Source organism: Nicotiana sylvestris, chromosome 11 (genome assembly GCF_000393655.2).
Source record: "Nicotiana sylvestris chromosome 11, ASM39365v2, whole genome shotgun sequence".
Taxonomy (NCBI): domain Eukaryota; kingdom Viridiplantae; phylum Streptophyta; class Magnoliopsida; order Solanales; family Solanaceae; genus Nicotiana; species Nicotiana sylvestris.
Window position 1 is genome coordinate 70,636,135 of NC_091067.1, and position 16,510 is coordinate 70,652,644.

The following is a 16,510-nucleotide window of genomic DNA, read 5'->3' on the forward strand; positions in this document are numbered from 1 at the left end:
GGATCTATATATATATAGATATAAATATAAATATAGATATAGATATATAGATTAGATTTGCCTTTTAGATTTTGTCTTAAATGAACCAAGTTGTATTTTTTCAATACGCTACTAGGCTTATGTCACGACCCAAAACCCAACATATCGTGATGGCGCATGTCATGGTACTAGGCAAGCCGACTACTCTAATATTTCCAACACTTTAAATTTTGAAATATACTAAACCAGTCTAAATAAAGGGAAATCTCATAAAAACAAGATAGAATATCATAAGTCAATACATAAATTCTTCCCAAAATCGGGGTGTCACGGAGTACATGTGCATCTGCAAAATGGCATAGTTTGGTATACTGTCTAGTTAGTAAAACTGAATAAATAAACTGAAAGATAAGGGAGGTCACTTAAGGGCCGACCAACCGCTTCTGCGGTCCCAAATCCCGCTCTTGCATGTGCGCATCTACGCAAGTTGATCCACTTCTGCGGACCAGCGACTCCAAGCCATCTCCGCTTCTACGACCAGCCTCCTCATCTGCGAGATCGCAGGAGAAGAAATTTCTTTCGCACCTGCGCAAACCCTCACTTCCCCCAAAACTGCATCTATGACCCCAGGGTCGCTTCTGTGGTACCGCACCTGCGGCCTTTCTCTCGCAGGTGCGGTCGTACCAGACCAGAACACACCAGCCTTCAAAGTTCCAAAAATCCAATCCAATTTTAAGCCGAAACACTCTCGGGGCCCCCGTGACCTCAACCAAACATACCAACAAGTCCTAAAACATGATACGAACTTAGTCGAGCCTTCAAATCACATCAAACAACGCTAAACCACGAATCGCGCATCGATTCAAGCCTTATGAACTTTCAAAATTCTAACTTCTACATTCAATGCCAAAACCTATCAAATCACATCCGATTGACTTCAAATTTTACACACAAGTCACAAATGACACCACAGACCTACTCCTCTCTGAACCCCAATCCGAGTCGAGTACCACAAAGTCTACTCTTGGTCAAACTTCTAAATTTCCAACTTTTGCCATTTCAAGAGAAATTCAACTACGGACCTCCAAATCACAATCTGGACACACTCCTAAATCCAAAATTACTTAATAGAACAAGCGGAACCATCCAAACTCCATTCTAGAGTCGTTTACACATAAGTTACCATCCGGTCAACCTTTTCAACTTAAGTTTCCAACATTGAGACTAAGTGTCTTAATTCATTTCGAAACCTCTCCAGATGCAAACCAACTACCCCGGCACATCATTTAACAACAATTAAATAGGGAATGAGCAGCAAATGGGGAATGGGGCTGCAACTCTCAAAACAACTAGTCGGGACATTACATCCTCCCCCTCTTAGACAAATTTTCATCCTCGAATGGGTCTAGAAACTTACCTAGAGTCTCAAATAGGTGTGGATATCTGCTCTGCATATCCCGCTCGGTCTCCCAAGTAGCCTCCTCAATGACTGACCTCTCTACTGCACCTTCACTAAAGCTATATCCTTTGACCTCAACTTTCGAACCTGCCGACCCAAATGGCCACCGGCTCCACATCATAAGTCAAATCACCATATAACTGAATTATGTTGAAATCCAAAACATGAGACAGATCACCGACGTACTTCCGCAGCATAGATACATGAAACACTGGATGAACATACGACAGACTAGGCGGCAAGGCAAGCTTGGAAGCCACCTCTCCAATCCTCTTTTAGCAACATCACGAAACTTCCAATCTACGTAACTCTTCTGTCTAGACAGCATCGTGCGAAGCTGATCCTTAATCAATGTAACCTTGTCCAAGGCATCCTGAACCAAGTCACTACCCAATAGACTAATCTCACCCGACTCAAACCAACCCACCAGAGATCGACATTGTCTCTCATACAAAGCCTCATACGGAGCCATCTGAATGCTCGAATGGTAGCTGTTGTTGTAGGAAAACTCTGCAAGCGGCAGAAACTGATCCAAAATACCCCAAAAATCTATGACACAAGCGCGTAACATATCCTCCAATATCTAAATAGTACGCTCGGATTTTCCGTCCGTATGAGGTTGAGATGTTATACTCAACTCAACCTGGGTGTCAAATTCTCGTTGTACGGCCCCTACAAAACTGCAATATAAATTGTGTTCCTAGATCATAAATGATGGACACTAGCACGTTGTGAAGGCGAACAATCTCATAGATGAAAATCTCAACCAACCACTCTGAATAATAAGTAGTCCCAACTAGAATGAAGTGCACTGACTTGGTCAACAGATCCACAATCACCCAAATAGCATCGAACTTCCTCGAAGTCAATCCAACTACAAAATCCATTATGATACACTCTCATTTCCACTCCGGAATCTCAAGCCTCTAAAGTAATCCACCTAATCTCTGATGCTCATTCTTTACCTGCTGACGGTTTAAGCACCAATCTACAAACCCCACTATATCCTTCTGCATTCTCCTCTACCAATAATGATGCCTCAAGTCCTGATACATCTTCGCGACACCCAGATGAACGGAATACTGTGAACTATGTGCCTCCTTAAGAATCAACTCACGTAGCCTATCTACATTAGGCGCACAAATCTGATAATGCATCCTCAACACCCCATCATCCCCAAATAGTAACATTCCTGGTTCCACTGTGCTGGACTGTGTCCTTAAGGACAAGCACATGTGGATCATCATACTGGCGCTCTCTGGTGAGATCAAGTAAGGAAGATCGAGAGATCACACAAGCTAGAACCTGACTTAGCTCGGAAACATCTAATCTCATGAACTGGTTGGCCAAGGCTTGAACATCAACTGCAAGCGATCTCTCACCAACAGGAATGAATGCAAGGCTAACCATGCTCACTGCCTTTCTACTCAAGGAATAGGCCACCACATTAGCCTTCTCGGGGTGATACAAAATAGTAATATCATAATCCTTTAGTAGCTCCAACCATCTTCAGTGCCTCAAATTTAGATCCTTTTAATTGAACAAGTGTTGGAAACTCCGATAATGTGTAAATACCTCACAAGACACACCATAGAGATAGTGCCTCCAAATCTTCAATGCATAAACAATGGAAACCAAGTCCAAATCATGAACAGAGTAGTTCTTCTAATAGGGCTTCAATAGACGCGAAGTATAAGCAATTACTCTACCCTCTTGCATCAAGGCACACCAAATACCAATCTGTGAAGCATCAAAATACACTATATAAGAACAAGAAGGCGAAGGTAGAACTAGAACTTGAGTTGTGGTCAAGGAAGCCTTGAGCATCTAAAAGCTCTCCTCACACTCATCTGTCCACCTTAAAGGAGCACCCTTCTGGGTCAATTTGGTCAAAGACGATGTAATAGACGAGAAACCCTCCACGAAGCGATGATAATAACTGGCCAAACCGAGGAAGCTTTGATTCTTTGTAGCTGACGACCATCTGGGCCAACTCTGAACCGCCTCTATCTTCTTCCGATCTACCTTAGTCTCCTCACTTGACACCACATGCCCCCAATAACACCACTTAACTAAGCCAAAACTCACACTTGGAGAACTTGGAATAAAGTTTCTCCTCCCTCAGCCACTGCAACACAATTCTCAAATACTGGGCATGCTCCTCCTGGCTACGTGAGTATACCAAGTTATCATCAATGAATACTATGACAAACAAGTCGAGATAAGGCTGAAATAAATTGTTCATCAGATGCATGAATAATGTTGGGGAATTGTTCAGCCTAAAAGATATCACAAGGAACTCATAATGATCATAATGGGTCCTAAATGTTGTCTTTAGAATATCCGAGTCCCCAACTAGTGATACCCAAACCTCAAATCAATCTTAGAGACTAACTCTCGCTCCCTGAAGCTGGTCAAATAGATCATCAATACGCGGCAAAGGATACATGTTCTTGATTGTAACTTTGTTCAACTACCTATAATCGATGCACATATGCATGGTGCCATTATTCTTTTTCACAAATAGAACCTTTGCACCCCAAGGCCACACATTTGTCCTAATAAACCCCTTATCAAGAAGTTCCTGAAGCTGCTCTTTCAATTCTTTAAACTCAGTTGTTGTCATACGATATAGAGGAAAAGAAATGGGCTGAGTGACCGGCACCAAGTCAAACCAAAGTTAATATCCCTATCGAGCGGCATGCCCGGCAGGTCTACAGGAAACACATTCGGAAAATCTCGCACCATCGAAACAGAATCAATAGAAGGAGTATCAGTACCTACATCCCTCACAAAGGCCAAATAAGACAAACGCCCGTTCCCAACCATCCGTTGGGTCTTCAAATATGAAATCACTCTGTTGGGAATATAATTTAGAGAACCTCTCTACTCGATCCTTGGGAACCCTGGCATCGCCAATGTCACGGTCTTAGTATGACAATCCAGAATAGCATGACATGGAGACAAACAAACCATACCCAAGATCACGTTGAAATCCACCATACTAAGCACTAAGTGGTCAACTCTAGTCTCGAATCCCCCAATAGTCACTACACATGACCGATATACACGCCCCACAATAATAGTATCGCCCACCGGTGTAGACCTATGAACAGATGAAACTAAGGACTCAGGGGTCATATCCAGATAATGAGCAAAATACAATGATACATAAGAATAAGTGGAACCGGGGTCAAATAATATAGAAGCATCCCTGTGGCATACTGAGACAATACATGTGATCACTGTATCTGAAGTAATGACATTTGGCCAGGTAGGAATAGCATAGAATAGAGCCTGACTGCTAACTGATCGGCCTCCCCCTCTAGGGCGACCCCTAGCTTTCTAAGCCCCACCTCATGCTGACTAAGTGGGTGGGGAAGTAACTGGTGCTGATGTCGTGGCCTGACTCCTCTGCTGAGCTGAACCTCCCGTAAGGCGGGGACAAATTTCGTCACATGACCCAACTCTAAAACATCCCCTCTTAGAAAATGGTGGCAAATACTGAGGCGAACCCCGAGAACCAGAATAACTACTACAAGAACCTGGTGCAGATTAACCCTAAACTAAAGGTGCACGAGATGAACTCTAAGTCGGGAGGGCGCTGAGAGATGACTGACCCGGTCTAGCACTATATGAACCGTGGATGGATGATGCACTACGATGAACTGGACGAGCCATTTGGGCAGGCCTATAAGAACGACCATTGATGTGGTAAGACTATCCCTCGGAAGGAACACCACTAAAACCACCCGAACCACGAGGCCTCTTGGCCTCCCTCTCCTTTCGCTCCTAACTACGAACCATCTCCAGTCGTCGAGCAATATCAACCACCTCGTCAAATATGGCACCTAATGCACTCTCCCGAGCCATAATAAAATGGTACTGATAATAGAGGCCATCAATGAACCTCCTAATCTCTCCCTCTCAGTGGGAACCACCCAAATTGCATGACGAGCCAACTCAAAAAAACTAATCTCACACTGGGTCACGGACATGGTATCCTAATGTAGCTGCTCAAACTACCTGCACAGCTCCTCCTTGAGGGTCTTTGGAACGAACTTCTCAAAGAAGAGAACGGAGAACTCGTGTCATGCAGGTGGTGATACACCGATCGACCTGCGCCTCTCATAGGCCTCCCACCATCTGCAGGTAGCCCCAGTGAACTAAAGAGTAGTGAATGAGACCCCACAGGTCTCCAAAATACCAACCGTGCGAAGAATCCGCTGGCATCTATCCAAAAAGTCCTAGGCATCCTCAAACTCAGCCCTACTAAAAGATGGAGGCTTGAGCCACCCAAACGTCTCTAGTCTCCTCTACTCATCATCAGTCATAATGGGACCCACATGAGCCCGAGCAACTACAACTGGCTAGGCTGGTAGTAACCCTGGTGTCTGATGCCCCTGTATTAATTTCTCTAGAGTACGGGCGGCGGGAGTTGAGCACCTCCCCAGCTTAAGAAGTGGTTGGCGTGATCTGAACAGAAACTGCCTGAGCAAAGCTAGTGCACACCATCAAAATCTGAGCCAAAGCCTCAGGAAGGCCTGAAATAACAAGGGAATAGCAGGTGCGTGAGCTGTCCCCACTGGCTCAACCATATCTGGTACCTGCTCTTGAGCTGGAGCAATTGGTGGGTCTGCAGGCGATGCTCTAGTTGTTGTACGAGCTGTACCTATGACCCTATCGCGACCCTCCTGGCCCTAGCCGATGGTACTTGTGGTTGTCCGTCCTATCATGTCATGACTCAAGTTCTCATTTCGTGAACTGTCGTGACAGTACCTAGTCTCTACGACTAGGTAAGCCTAACAATTGCGGAAAAAGGAAACGAAAACATAAAAGCTAACAACTAACAAGTAAATTTTTAATAAGAATTTAAGATAACGCTCGACATATACAATAACCACTCTCGAAGTGTACATAAACTCTCCCAAAACCCAAAATATCATAAGTCACAAGCTACAGAAAGAAACAGTACTCCTATACTCCAGAGTCTAATAAAAGAAGGAAATACAAGAAGTGTTTGACATGGGGAGGAGTAGATAGGGACTCCGAGGTCTGCGGACATGGTAGATATACCTTGAAGTCTCTATAACTGGCTCACCTCGCTGGTAATGCAGCTAATAAGCGGTACCTAGATCTGTACACAAAAAATATATGCAGGGAAGTGCATGAGTACACCACAATGGTACCCAGTAGTGCCAAGCCTAACCTCGGTCGGGTAGTGACGACATCAGATCAGGGCTCTACTGGTATAAATATAATGAAATAAAACAATGAAATATCGGAGTAAAATAAATACGGAAATCTAAAAGGAATAGAATCACAGAAAGACAACAGCTCAAAACACAACGATAACAGTAGGGGGATCTCCCGAGATACTGTCTCATAGTCCCAATCGTAAATGTGCAGAGGGATCTCCCGGAATACCGTTCCATAGTCTCAAAGTAAATATGCAATACAGGGGGATCTCCCGAAATACCGTTTCATAGTTCCAAGGTAAATATACAACTCAACCAACATAAAATAGCAGTTACAGCAAGAAAACCTAGAGTTTAGACTAAGTTTAGGCCAGGGAAAGCATGTAATATCACTAAACATGCTGCACAGAGTTCAGATAAGTAGTTAAAACACATAGGCATGCTATTCTAAACTAAACATGATAGTTACATATGCTAGTGTAGGGCATAGTATCTAGCCTGTAATGACATAATCAGAAGCAACAACCTCTGTACGAGCAGGAAAGGCATAGTATCTAGCCTAGCCTCCCCCTCCAGGGCGACCTCTACCTCCCCGACCTCCACATCTAGCTCGCTAAGTAGGTGGGGTGGCAGCTAGTGCCGTAATCATAGCCTGAGAACCCGGTGGAGCACGATATGGCTGAGAAGTCCATGGAGGTGTACCCTCTTATGTCTCGGGAAATCCCTCACCATTTGGCGAGTGTCACCACACTCAAAACAAGATCTGGGAGGATGTGGCAGCTATGGCTGGCTCAGGCCAGGTATGCTAGACTGACTACCGAAAGCACCCCGTGTAGGAGGCGCACTAAATACTAGAGGTGCATAATAAGACCCATGAGGTCTAGGAGGAACTGGAATACCACTGGCGGCTGGAAAAGCTAAATGAATGGGGCGACTCACAGAGTCCCTACCATGACGAACTGCAGCTGGGGCACAAGCACCAGAATTATGGCCAGATTCTTGAGACCTCTTGGCCTCTCCCTCCTCCCTATCACGAGCAAGCATGCCCTCCACTCTCCTAGCAATACTCACCACATAGTGATACGAGATATCTATCTCCAACTCCCAAGCCATGCTCGTCCTGATGCTGGGAATGAGTCCCTCAATAAATCGATGAATCCTCTTTCGAACTGTAGAAACCAAGGCCAGTGCATGTCTGGCCAAGTCATTGAAACGGACTACATACTTTGAAACAGTCATAGTACCCTAGCGCAACTACTCAAACTCCACGCTCCATGCGTCCCTGAGGCTCTGAGGGACATTCTCTCTCAAAAACATGTCCAAGAACTGAGTCTATATGAGGGAAGCTGCCTCATTCGGATTGTCCAACTCATAAGTACGCCACCACTGATAGGCTGCTCCTCGAAGCTGCAAAGCAATGAAAAATACCCCAATTGACTCTGCTATGCCCATAGTACGCAGGATATGGTGGCACTCCTCTAGAAATCCTTGAGCATCCTTTGATGCTAACCACTGAATGTAGTAGGGTCGTACATCTTATACCTCTCGAGCATACGCTGCTCCTCCTCTGAAACTGAAGCCCTACCCTTGGGCTGAACTACGGCTACATGTGGTACCGGTATAACCTCTAGAATCTGATCAACCTAAACCTGCTGCTTTGGGGTGCAGGCGGCGAGAGTCTGTGCTCCTCCCCCAGCCTGAGATGTGGTTGGAGTAAAGTGAATCAATCCTGCCTGAGTTAGAGTACCAAATATGCTCAAGAACTGTGCAAAGGTCTCCTAAAGAGCTGGTGTAGTAGTGGTAGGTACCTCAGCTGTCTGTGCTCCGACTGGAGCTACTGGTGGCTCCTATGTAGTAGCTCGCTGGGGTGCTCTGGCTGTACCATGTGGGCATCTTCGGCCTCTACCCCGACCCCACCGTTGGGCGACTCTAATAGGGGGCGTGGGTGCCTGGTCATTTCCGACTGCACGTGTCCTCACCATTTGTGAGAGAATAGAAGACAAAAGCTTAGAATTTCGAAGTCAATAATCTCGCACGACATGTAATCAAATGAAGTGGAATTTTTCTAACAGCTCCATAGCCTCCGAAGATAAGTAAAGACGTCTCTGTACCGATCCGCGAGACTCTAATAAATCGGCTTGTGACCACGACTCCTATGAACCTAGAGCCTTAATACCAACTATCACACCTCCTTTTTCTACCCCGAAAAGGGTATAAGAAAATTTTTTCCAATTTAAGTGACAATCGAAACGAGATTATTTATATTAAAATTAGAGTCGCGTCGGAGCGAGAAAAAGGAACTGCTTCACGTCTCAATCTTGGTACTAGTCCATAACGATGAAAGTCGAAGCGTGAGCCTATTACCATTTGGGATAATTTATAGTATCGCAAGCCAGCGGTTTAAATCCCGAATCGAGAAAAAATGACTCTTATTTGTGGTCTGCGAACACAGAAATCCAAGGAATTCTGTTAACCCGGGGAAGGTGTTAGGCATTCACATGTTCCGTGTCTTTAGCACAGTCTCTTTGATCATACTTGGCTCAATTAAATTGTCTAATTACTCATAGAACCTATGTGCATTTGTCTTTTTTAATTTAAAAATTATCTTGAAATAGATTACGCGAACGTATTCACAATTAATAACGCTTTATTAATATTAAGAAAATTTAGTCAAAGTTGCGCGAACGCATACTCCGATTTTATTTTTAAAATCGTAATCATGTCACGCGAATATGTACACAACCACGATGGTATATTGAATGGGCCTAAAGCAAACTTGGATATTCAATTTTTGAAATCGTAATCGTGAATTATAGATATAGAGTTGTAACTAGCTCTTTAAATATTAGCAAACTAGTATGAATTATTTAAGGCTTAACGAACTGATGGCTCAAAACAAAATGAATCAAACTGCTCTAGATATTGCCAGTACCAAAACTTGCCACAAAATGACAAAAATCAAAGTAATAGGATGAAGGCAACACAAATCTTGCCAATCAAATGGCGTAATAAATATCACGCAAAACACAGAACCAACAAAACAATATTCAACCATTGAACAAAGTTAACACTCACTGGCCCCTAAATTGGTTTCACAAAATTCAACAGAAACAAATAGCATCACCCCATTAAAATGGCAGAGAATTCAGTTAGTGTTCAGACTTAACATTTTATCTCTTTTGACAAAAGCAAGTACAAAACAAAGAACTTGACACCAAAGAAAAACCTTTTTAAAGCTTACACTAAAAAGTAATATTTCAATTTCTCAAGGCACAACCGGAAAAAATGCAACCTGAAAAAAACCAAGCAACAAGACCCAGCACCAATATCAATTCAAACTTACAATGAGAATTTGAATACTACTCCCTCTGTTAAAAAGGAGTGATGGGATCGACCTACAAATATCAAACCATCTAGTTTTCCACCTCAATAACGATATCAGTTCATTTATTTTATTTAAAAAACCTAAACAAGTAATTTCAACTAGTACAGGGTTAAAAAGAGAGAAAATATATAGTTAAAAGAAATTATTGTTGTTGTTTTGACTTTTCGTTAATAATAATGGTGAGATAAAACAAGTTTGATAAATGAAGACAGGATTGAGTGCAAGTACAGAGTCAGTGGTGATATCAAAGAGGCTAGATCGGCGGCAGCGACGATTGAGGTGATGAAGAAACTCAGCTTCATTACATGGAAGGTCTAATGTGTCTGTTCGTTTTTTGTTCAGGGAAGATGAAGGAGCCTGGTTTTTTTCATGGAAACGGCTGAAGGTGATGAAGCTCGGCTGCTTCTGTCTAGGTCCAAGCGTTAGAGTTCTCTGAAGAATAAGGAGTTTAGGTGAGGTCAGGTGTTTGGGTGTAACGACTGGTTAGGGATTTTTGTGAGAGATGGGGTGGGGTGAAAAGATGAAATACAAGGGGGTGGGGTCTGTTGTGCTGAAAGGCGCTGCTGAGGGGGTCTAAGGTCTAGCTTAGTTTTTGTAGCATTTTTTTAGGGTTTTAGGGGTATTGGGCTTGTGTTGTTATGGGCTAGATCCGAAAATTAGGCCTAAAGATGGATCGTTTGGGCTCTACCTTATTTATCAATTAATTATATTTAAGTAAAATAACTATTAAGATAAGACTAATCGTTAAAACAAACTTATTTTTTTGGTCGAGACCCTGCATTATCTGCATCATCCTTTTAGCTGACTTGGTGAGTCCCACTTCGTTTCGGGGTCCTATTTCATCTGTTTATCATGTACTTTGTATTTGAGGTATAGCCAGAGTCTTGTTGCCGACATTTCCATTTATTTTTCAGTTGTATTTCGAGGCTCTGTAGACAGGTTGTGGGTAGTGTTGGGTATTGGAATTAAAGTAGAAATATTGATGTTTGGCAATGAAGTATAAAACTTGTAATATCTTCAAAATTGTGAACGAAGTTGTTAATGGAATTGAAATGGACTTGTTAATGACATGTTTATAGAATTTGATTAAAGGTGTACATTTCCTCTTTATTCAAAGACAAATTTGGGTAGTATGAAACCTAACAGGCTTGCTCAGTCGGGTTTACTCGGTTGAGCGCCGGTCGCGCTCCTCGGATTTTGGGGCGTGACAAACTTGGTATCAGAGCCTAAGGTTTTAGAGTGTCCTAGGATGTCTCAGAGCCGTGTCTAGTAGAGTCCTTCTTATCAGTGTGTTGTCGACCACATCTATAAGTTGGAGGCTACACGGACATTTAGGAATGTGACCCTTCTTCAACACTCCAGATCGTGCGATAAAGCTTGACTATAAGATTGTTTTCTAACTCGTGCATTGAGATTCAAGATAAGTTTAAACGCTCTTTCGTCTATTTCAAGTAATGTTGGCATATGGCATGACCAATGGGAAAAGGCATCAATATTAAGGAGGTGGCACATGTGTCTTGTTGAACGAATGGTATGAGCATATAGGGTGGATAAGTATATAATACCGTGAGCATACTTTACTTGAGAGAGGCGATAGAAGTGATTACTCGCCTCCAAATAGATATCGATTTGATAAATGATACGTAAGCTTGAACAACATATTTGGGTAGTATGGGAAACATGTAGATGATCCTAAGGTGTAAAAGAAAATTTGATTATATAAGCGTATGATATATGGAAGGCATGGACAGGAGATTATGATGATAGTGTAAGTCTTTCCTAGGAGCCGATAAGTTATAAAAGGAGAGTCAATTGAGCTCTCAATGAGGGAATCCTTGCACAAATCCAAAATTGTACGAAGTTGTATTACACTCGTAAAGAATTTTGACATGAGGAATTAGAACCCCAATACCACGTGGCCGGATAAAAGCAGAGAACTTCTGAGGTAAAACCATAATGACTTAATAGTCAAATATATAAATATATATATATATATATATATATATATATATATATATACATACATACATGGGCTAGAGAGATGAGGCGTATGTTCCTGAAATTGCTAAATTCAAGACTTGTGTCAAAATTTGAGAGATTCACCCTAAGTGGGGGAGGAAAGGCCATAGTGAGGCCACTGGAACACCTTGAAACAAGAGTAAGACCGTGTAGCTATGATGTTTGAATATTTTGTTGAGGACAGGTGTAGCCTAGAAAAACAGATAATGGGTAACGTGATTCTCTGAAAAGATATGCTAGTGGTAGATCATTAGTACCCCCAAAAAGGTGGACGGTTAAGGAAGGTAAATTCTTCATACATGGCAATGTGAATGATAGGGTCAACGATCCTAGAAACTAAGAGTATGTTTGTAAAGGGATTTTATACTTGTTAGAGGGTCAGGAACAATGGAACCTACGGAAGTATTATAGGTCAAATGTGGAAGGTTGCGAGTTTTTAGAATGGGTTAATCATAGATTTGCGATTTAACCAAAGTTCCAAGACGTTAAGAAAGGTGGAACGAGTGGGAAAAATAAATGTGATGCCATAATAACCCAAGAGGGTATTTGGGCTTGATGGAGAGCCCCAAAAAAAAATCTTACAAGCAAATAAGTGTTAAGTCATATGCGGATGAACACACTTTCCCACGGATATCCTCACAAAAGTTAAGAGGTGAGCATGATGAAATAACTAAGGGAAAAGACCACGTAACATATTGAAGAGTGCATGGATATCCACTAGCTAGGAAGAATGAGGTGAGAAGTAATGGGGAGAAAACCTATAAATTGAGATGGTCATGGTTATCATAAAATATCTTGTATCAGAATGGTCTTAGAGCATAAGTATTAATAAAAGTTATAAAGGACTAACCGTACACACAATGGAAAGTGAGACTACTGGAGGTGAAGTTGTGGTATGATAAACTCACTAAACCAGGCACAATGATATTACAAGTTTACAGGAGGTAGACAAGGGTGTGGCACAATAAGGCTATCAATTATGCGCTATGAGCAAAATAGAATGGGAATGAATGTTCCAGTTAGAAGGAAAAGATGGTACCAACATATTGTCCAGGCCAAAGGGCGATAAAAAAAGGGTGAAAGACAACACAATCTACCCAAAGGAAAATGAAAGGTTCAAAATAGATTGAAAGAGGATGAACACTTGTTATAGACCAGACATGTTTAACATGGTAACTCTTAAACCGCAATATCAGGGAACTTTATTGGTAGCTACAATACAGGGAATGAGGTGAGCTACTCATCGAGGATAGAATCAGGTGGACTAAGTCTTACACTTAAGAGTAAAATCAAAAGTTGTTGTTGAAGAATTGAGGAGGATCTCAAGTTTCAGATAATGCCCTTCTCGGGCCAGTGACTATTCCTAAATTGTATACATATAAAGGGTGTTGGTTGATATGTGTTTTTGGTGGTGTTTTACCGTAAAGAGGGATCGTGAGAATATTCACAGGGGAAGTAATGTGGTTTCTTAAATTTTATAAGGCACTTATGGGGAGAAAAGGTTGGTTAAGAAAAGTCGGAGCACAATATTACCTTACATTTGATGCAATATCGTGCAGGTTGATGTTATCAGGGTATGTGCACAAATTAGTAGGTGTTATTCATTTGAGATAGAAGGTCTTATAAAAAAAACTCATTCAGTAATGTCTTTTATTGAGAATTTGGAAGAGTTATTTGCAAGTATTCACATGAGATTGTAACCATATCAGGGAAATTATTGTAGAACTCAATTCGTAGGAGGTCCTATGTAAGAGAAATATGATAAAGATGTTCCACTAATGATGCAACATGTTAAGGTGATAGTTTATGCCTCTAGGCAACTCAAGAATCATTAAAAGAACTATCTAACCCATGACATAGAGCTTGCAGCAGTGGTGTTTACACTAAAGATTTGGTGATATTATTTGTATGGGGTCCATGTTGATGTATTTACGGACTACAAGAGCCTTCAATATATTTTCAAACAAAGGAGTTGAATCTAAGACAGAGCAGATGGCTCGAGTTACTCATGGACTATGATATCGATATTCTCTATCACCCGGGAAAGGCTAATGTTGTAGCGGATGCTCTTAGTCGAAAATCTATGGGGAGCTTGGCTCATTTGGAGGCATATCAGAGGCCGTTGGCCAGAGAGGTTCACCAGTTGGCTAGTTTGGGAGTTCGCCTAGCAGACTCTAATGAAGAAAGAGTAATTGTGCATAATAGGGCTGAATCATCTCTTGTGACGGAAGTGAAAGAGACACAATTCAACGATCCATTGTTAGCACAACTGAAAGAGGGGATTCATAAACACAAGACCACAACTTTTTCCCTTGGCATGGATGATGGTACCCTACGGTACCAAGGTCGCCTATGTGTTCCGGATGTTCACGGTCTTTGGAAAAGGATCATGGTAGAAGCTCATACTTCCAGTATTCTGTGCACCTAGGTTCTACAAAAATGTATCATGATCTCAGGGAAATTTATTGGTGCAACAACATGAAAAAGGATGTGGCAGACTTTGTGGCAAAATCTTCGAACTGTCAGCAAGTGAAGACCGAACATCAGAGGCCCGGTGGATTGGCCCAAAGCATAGAGATTCCAATATGGAAATGAGAGATGATCAACATGGATTTTGTGGTAGGGTTGCCACGCACTCTACGCAAATTTGACTCAATTTGGGTGATTGTGGACCAACTCATGAAATCAGCGCACTTCTTGCCAGTTAAATCTATCGACACAGCAGAACAGTATGCTTAGTTATATATCAAAGAAATAGCTAGGTTGTAGGGCGCGCTAGTCTCAATCATTTCAGATCGAGGGGCTTAGTTCACGGCCAATTTTTGGAAGAAATTTCAGCAAGGCTTGGGTACGCAGGTAAATCTTTGTACAACTTTTCATCCTCAGATCGACGGGCAAGCAGAGCAGACTATTCAAATGCTTGAGGACATGTTACTGCTTGTGTTCTTGATTTCAAAGGTAGCTGGGATGATCATTTGCCACTTATAGAGTTTGCTTATAACAACAACTTCCATGCTAGTATCCAAATGGCACCATTCGAGGCAATTTATAGTAGGAGATATAGGTCTCCCATTGGGTGGTTTGGGGTTGGAGAAGCAGAATTGATAGGGCCGGACCTCGTGCATCAGGACATGGAGAAAGTCAAGATTATTAAGGAGAGATTGAAAACTGCTCAGAGTCGCCAAAAGTCTTATTCGGACATTCATCGTAGAGATTTGGAGTTCAAAGAAGATGATTGGGTATTTTTGAAGGTTTCCCCCATAAAGAGCATCATGCGATTCGGGAAGAAAGGAAAATTAAGTTCGAGGTATGTCGGACCATACAGAATCGTTCAGAGGATTGGTCAGGTGGCATACAAGCTCGAGCTGCCACCCGAGATGTCATTGGTACATCCGGTCTTCCATGTGTCTATGTTGAAGAAGGTAGTGGGAGATCCGTCAGCTATTGTGCCAATTGAAGCTATTGAGGTTAATGAACAACTATCTTATGAAGAAATTCCAGTTTCCATTCTTGATAGGCAAGTCCAAAAAATGAGAAATAAGGAAATTGCCTCCGTAAAAGTGTTATGGCGGAACCAGCAGGTTGAGGAAGCCAATTGGGAAGCCGAGAAGAAATGAGAAAGAAGTACCCACATTTGTTTGAATAGTTATGTAATAGCTTTTATGCATTTGGTCCCTATGAACTCTTATCTTTTGATTTGATCTATGTTAAACTATTCCTTTTGGTTATATATATTGCCTATGCGGCCATGGTTGGTGTTGTACAAGTTATGTTATGTCTATGGAACATGTATATGTTGTTAGGATATATATCCGGGGCCCTCTGACAGGTGGATAGGCCTACTTACAAAGGAAACTCTGGCGAAATTTTTGGAAATTTAAGGAGTTAGCTAAATTCGGGGCTGTTGATATATTTCATGATGTGAAAAAGTTGAAGTTACATAAGGATGTCTAATGAATGAACCTTGATCCTCATTCGAGGATGAATGATCTTAAGCAGGGGAGAATGTAAAGCCCCCAGAAAAATTTTGCTAATTTAAGATTTCGTGGTGCCAAGGTAGGTTAATTATTTTATCTTGCGTGCAAATGAGGATTCATGATATAATGGATATCAATTGGATAAGTTAATAAGCGTATAAGTCATATTATACGTAATTTGCGGTCTAAGGAGAGGCCTATGTCTAAACCAAGTTGGAAAATTTCATAATAGACTAAAGTTGTAAATGAGTATGCACAAGGCCTCACTTTGGATAGGAATATCTCCATTTATATAAGGTGTTGTGTGATGAACAACCTATCAATTAAATCTCTTTGAGTCTAGTTTCCAACACATAAAACCGTTTGTCATTTGGAGGTGTATACAGAAAGTTATGACCATTTTACCGGACACGTGTCAGATGCGCGTCCGCGGCGTGGCCGCGGCGCGACTGCGGGAAAACTGGAAGTTTCTGCCTCCGATCACGGTACGAGC

General features: G+C 41.9%; 1 protein-coding gene across 1 annotated transcript; it reads left to right on the forward strand.

The window, feature by feature from the left end:
* Positions 1–14,048: 14,048 nt before the first annotated feature.
* Positions 14,049–14,635, forward strand: LOC138881145 (uncharacterized). The gene is made up of 2 exons (XM_070161349.1): positions 14,049–14,377; positions 14,497–14,635. The coding sequence occupies exons 1-2, from the start codon at positions 14,049–14,051 to the stop codon at positions 14,633–14,635; spliced, it is 468 nt and encodes a 155-aa protein (XP_070017450.1).
* The last annotated feature ends 1,875 nt before the right edge of the window (positions 14,636–16,510 follow it).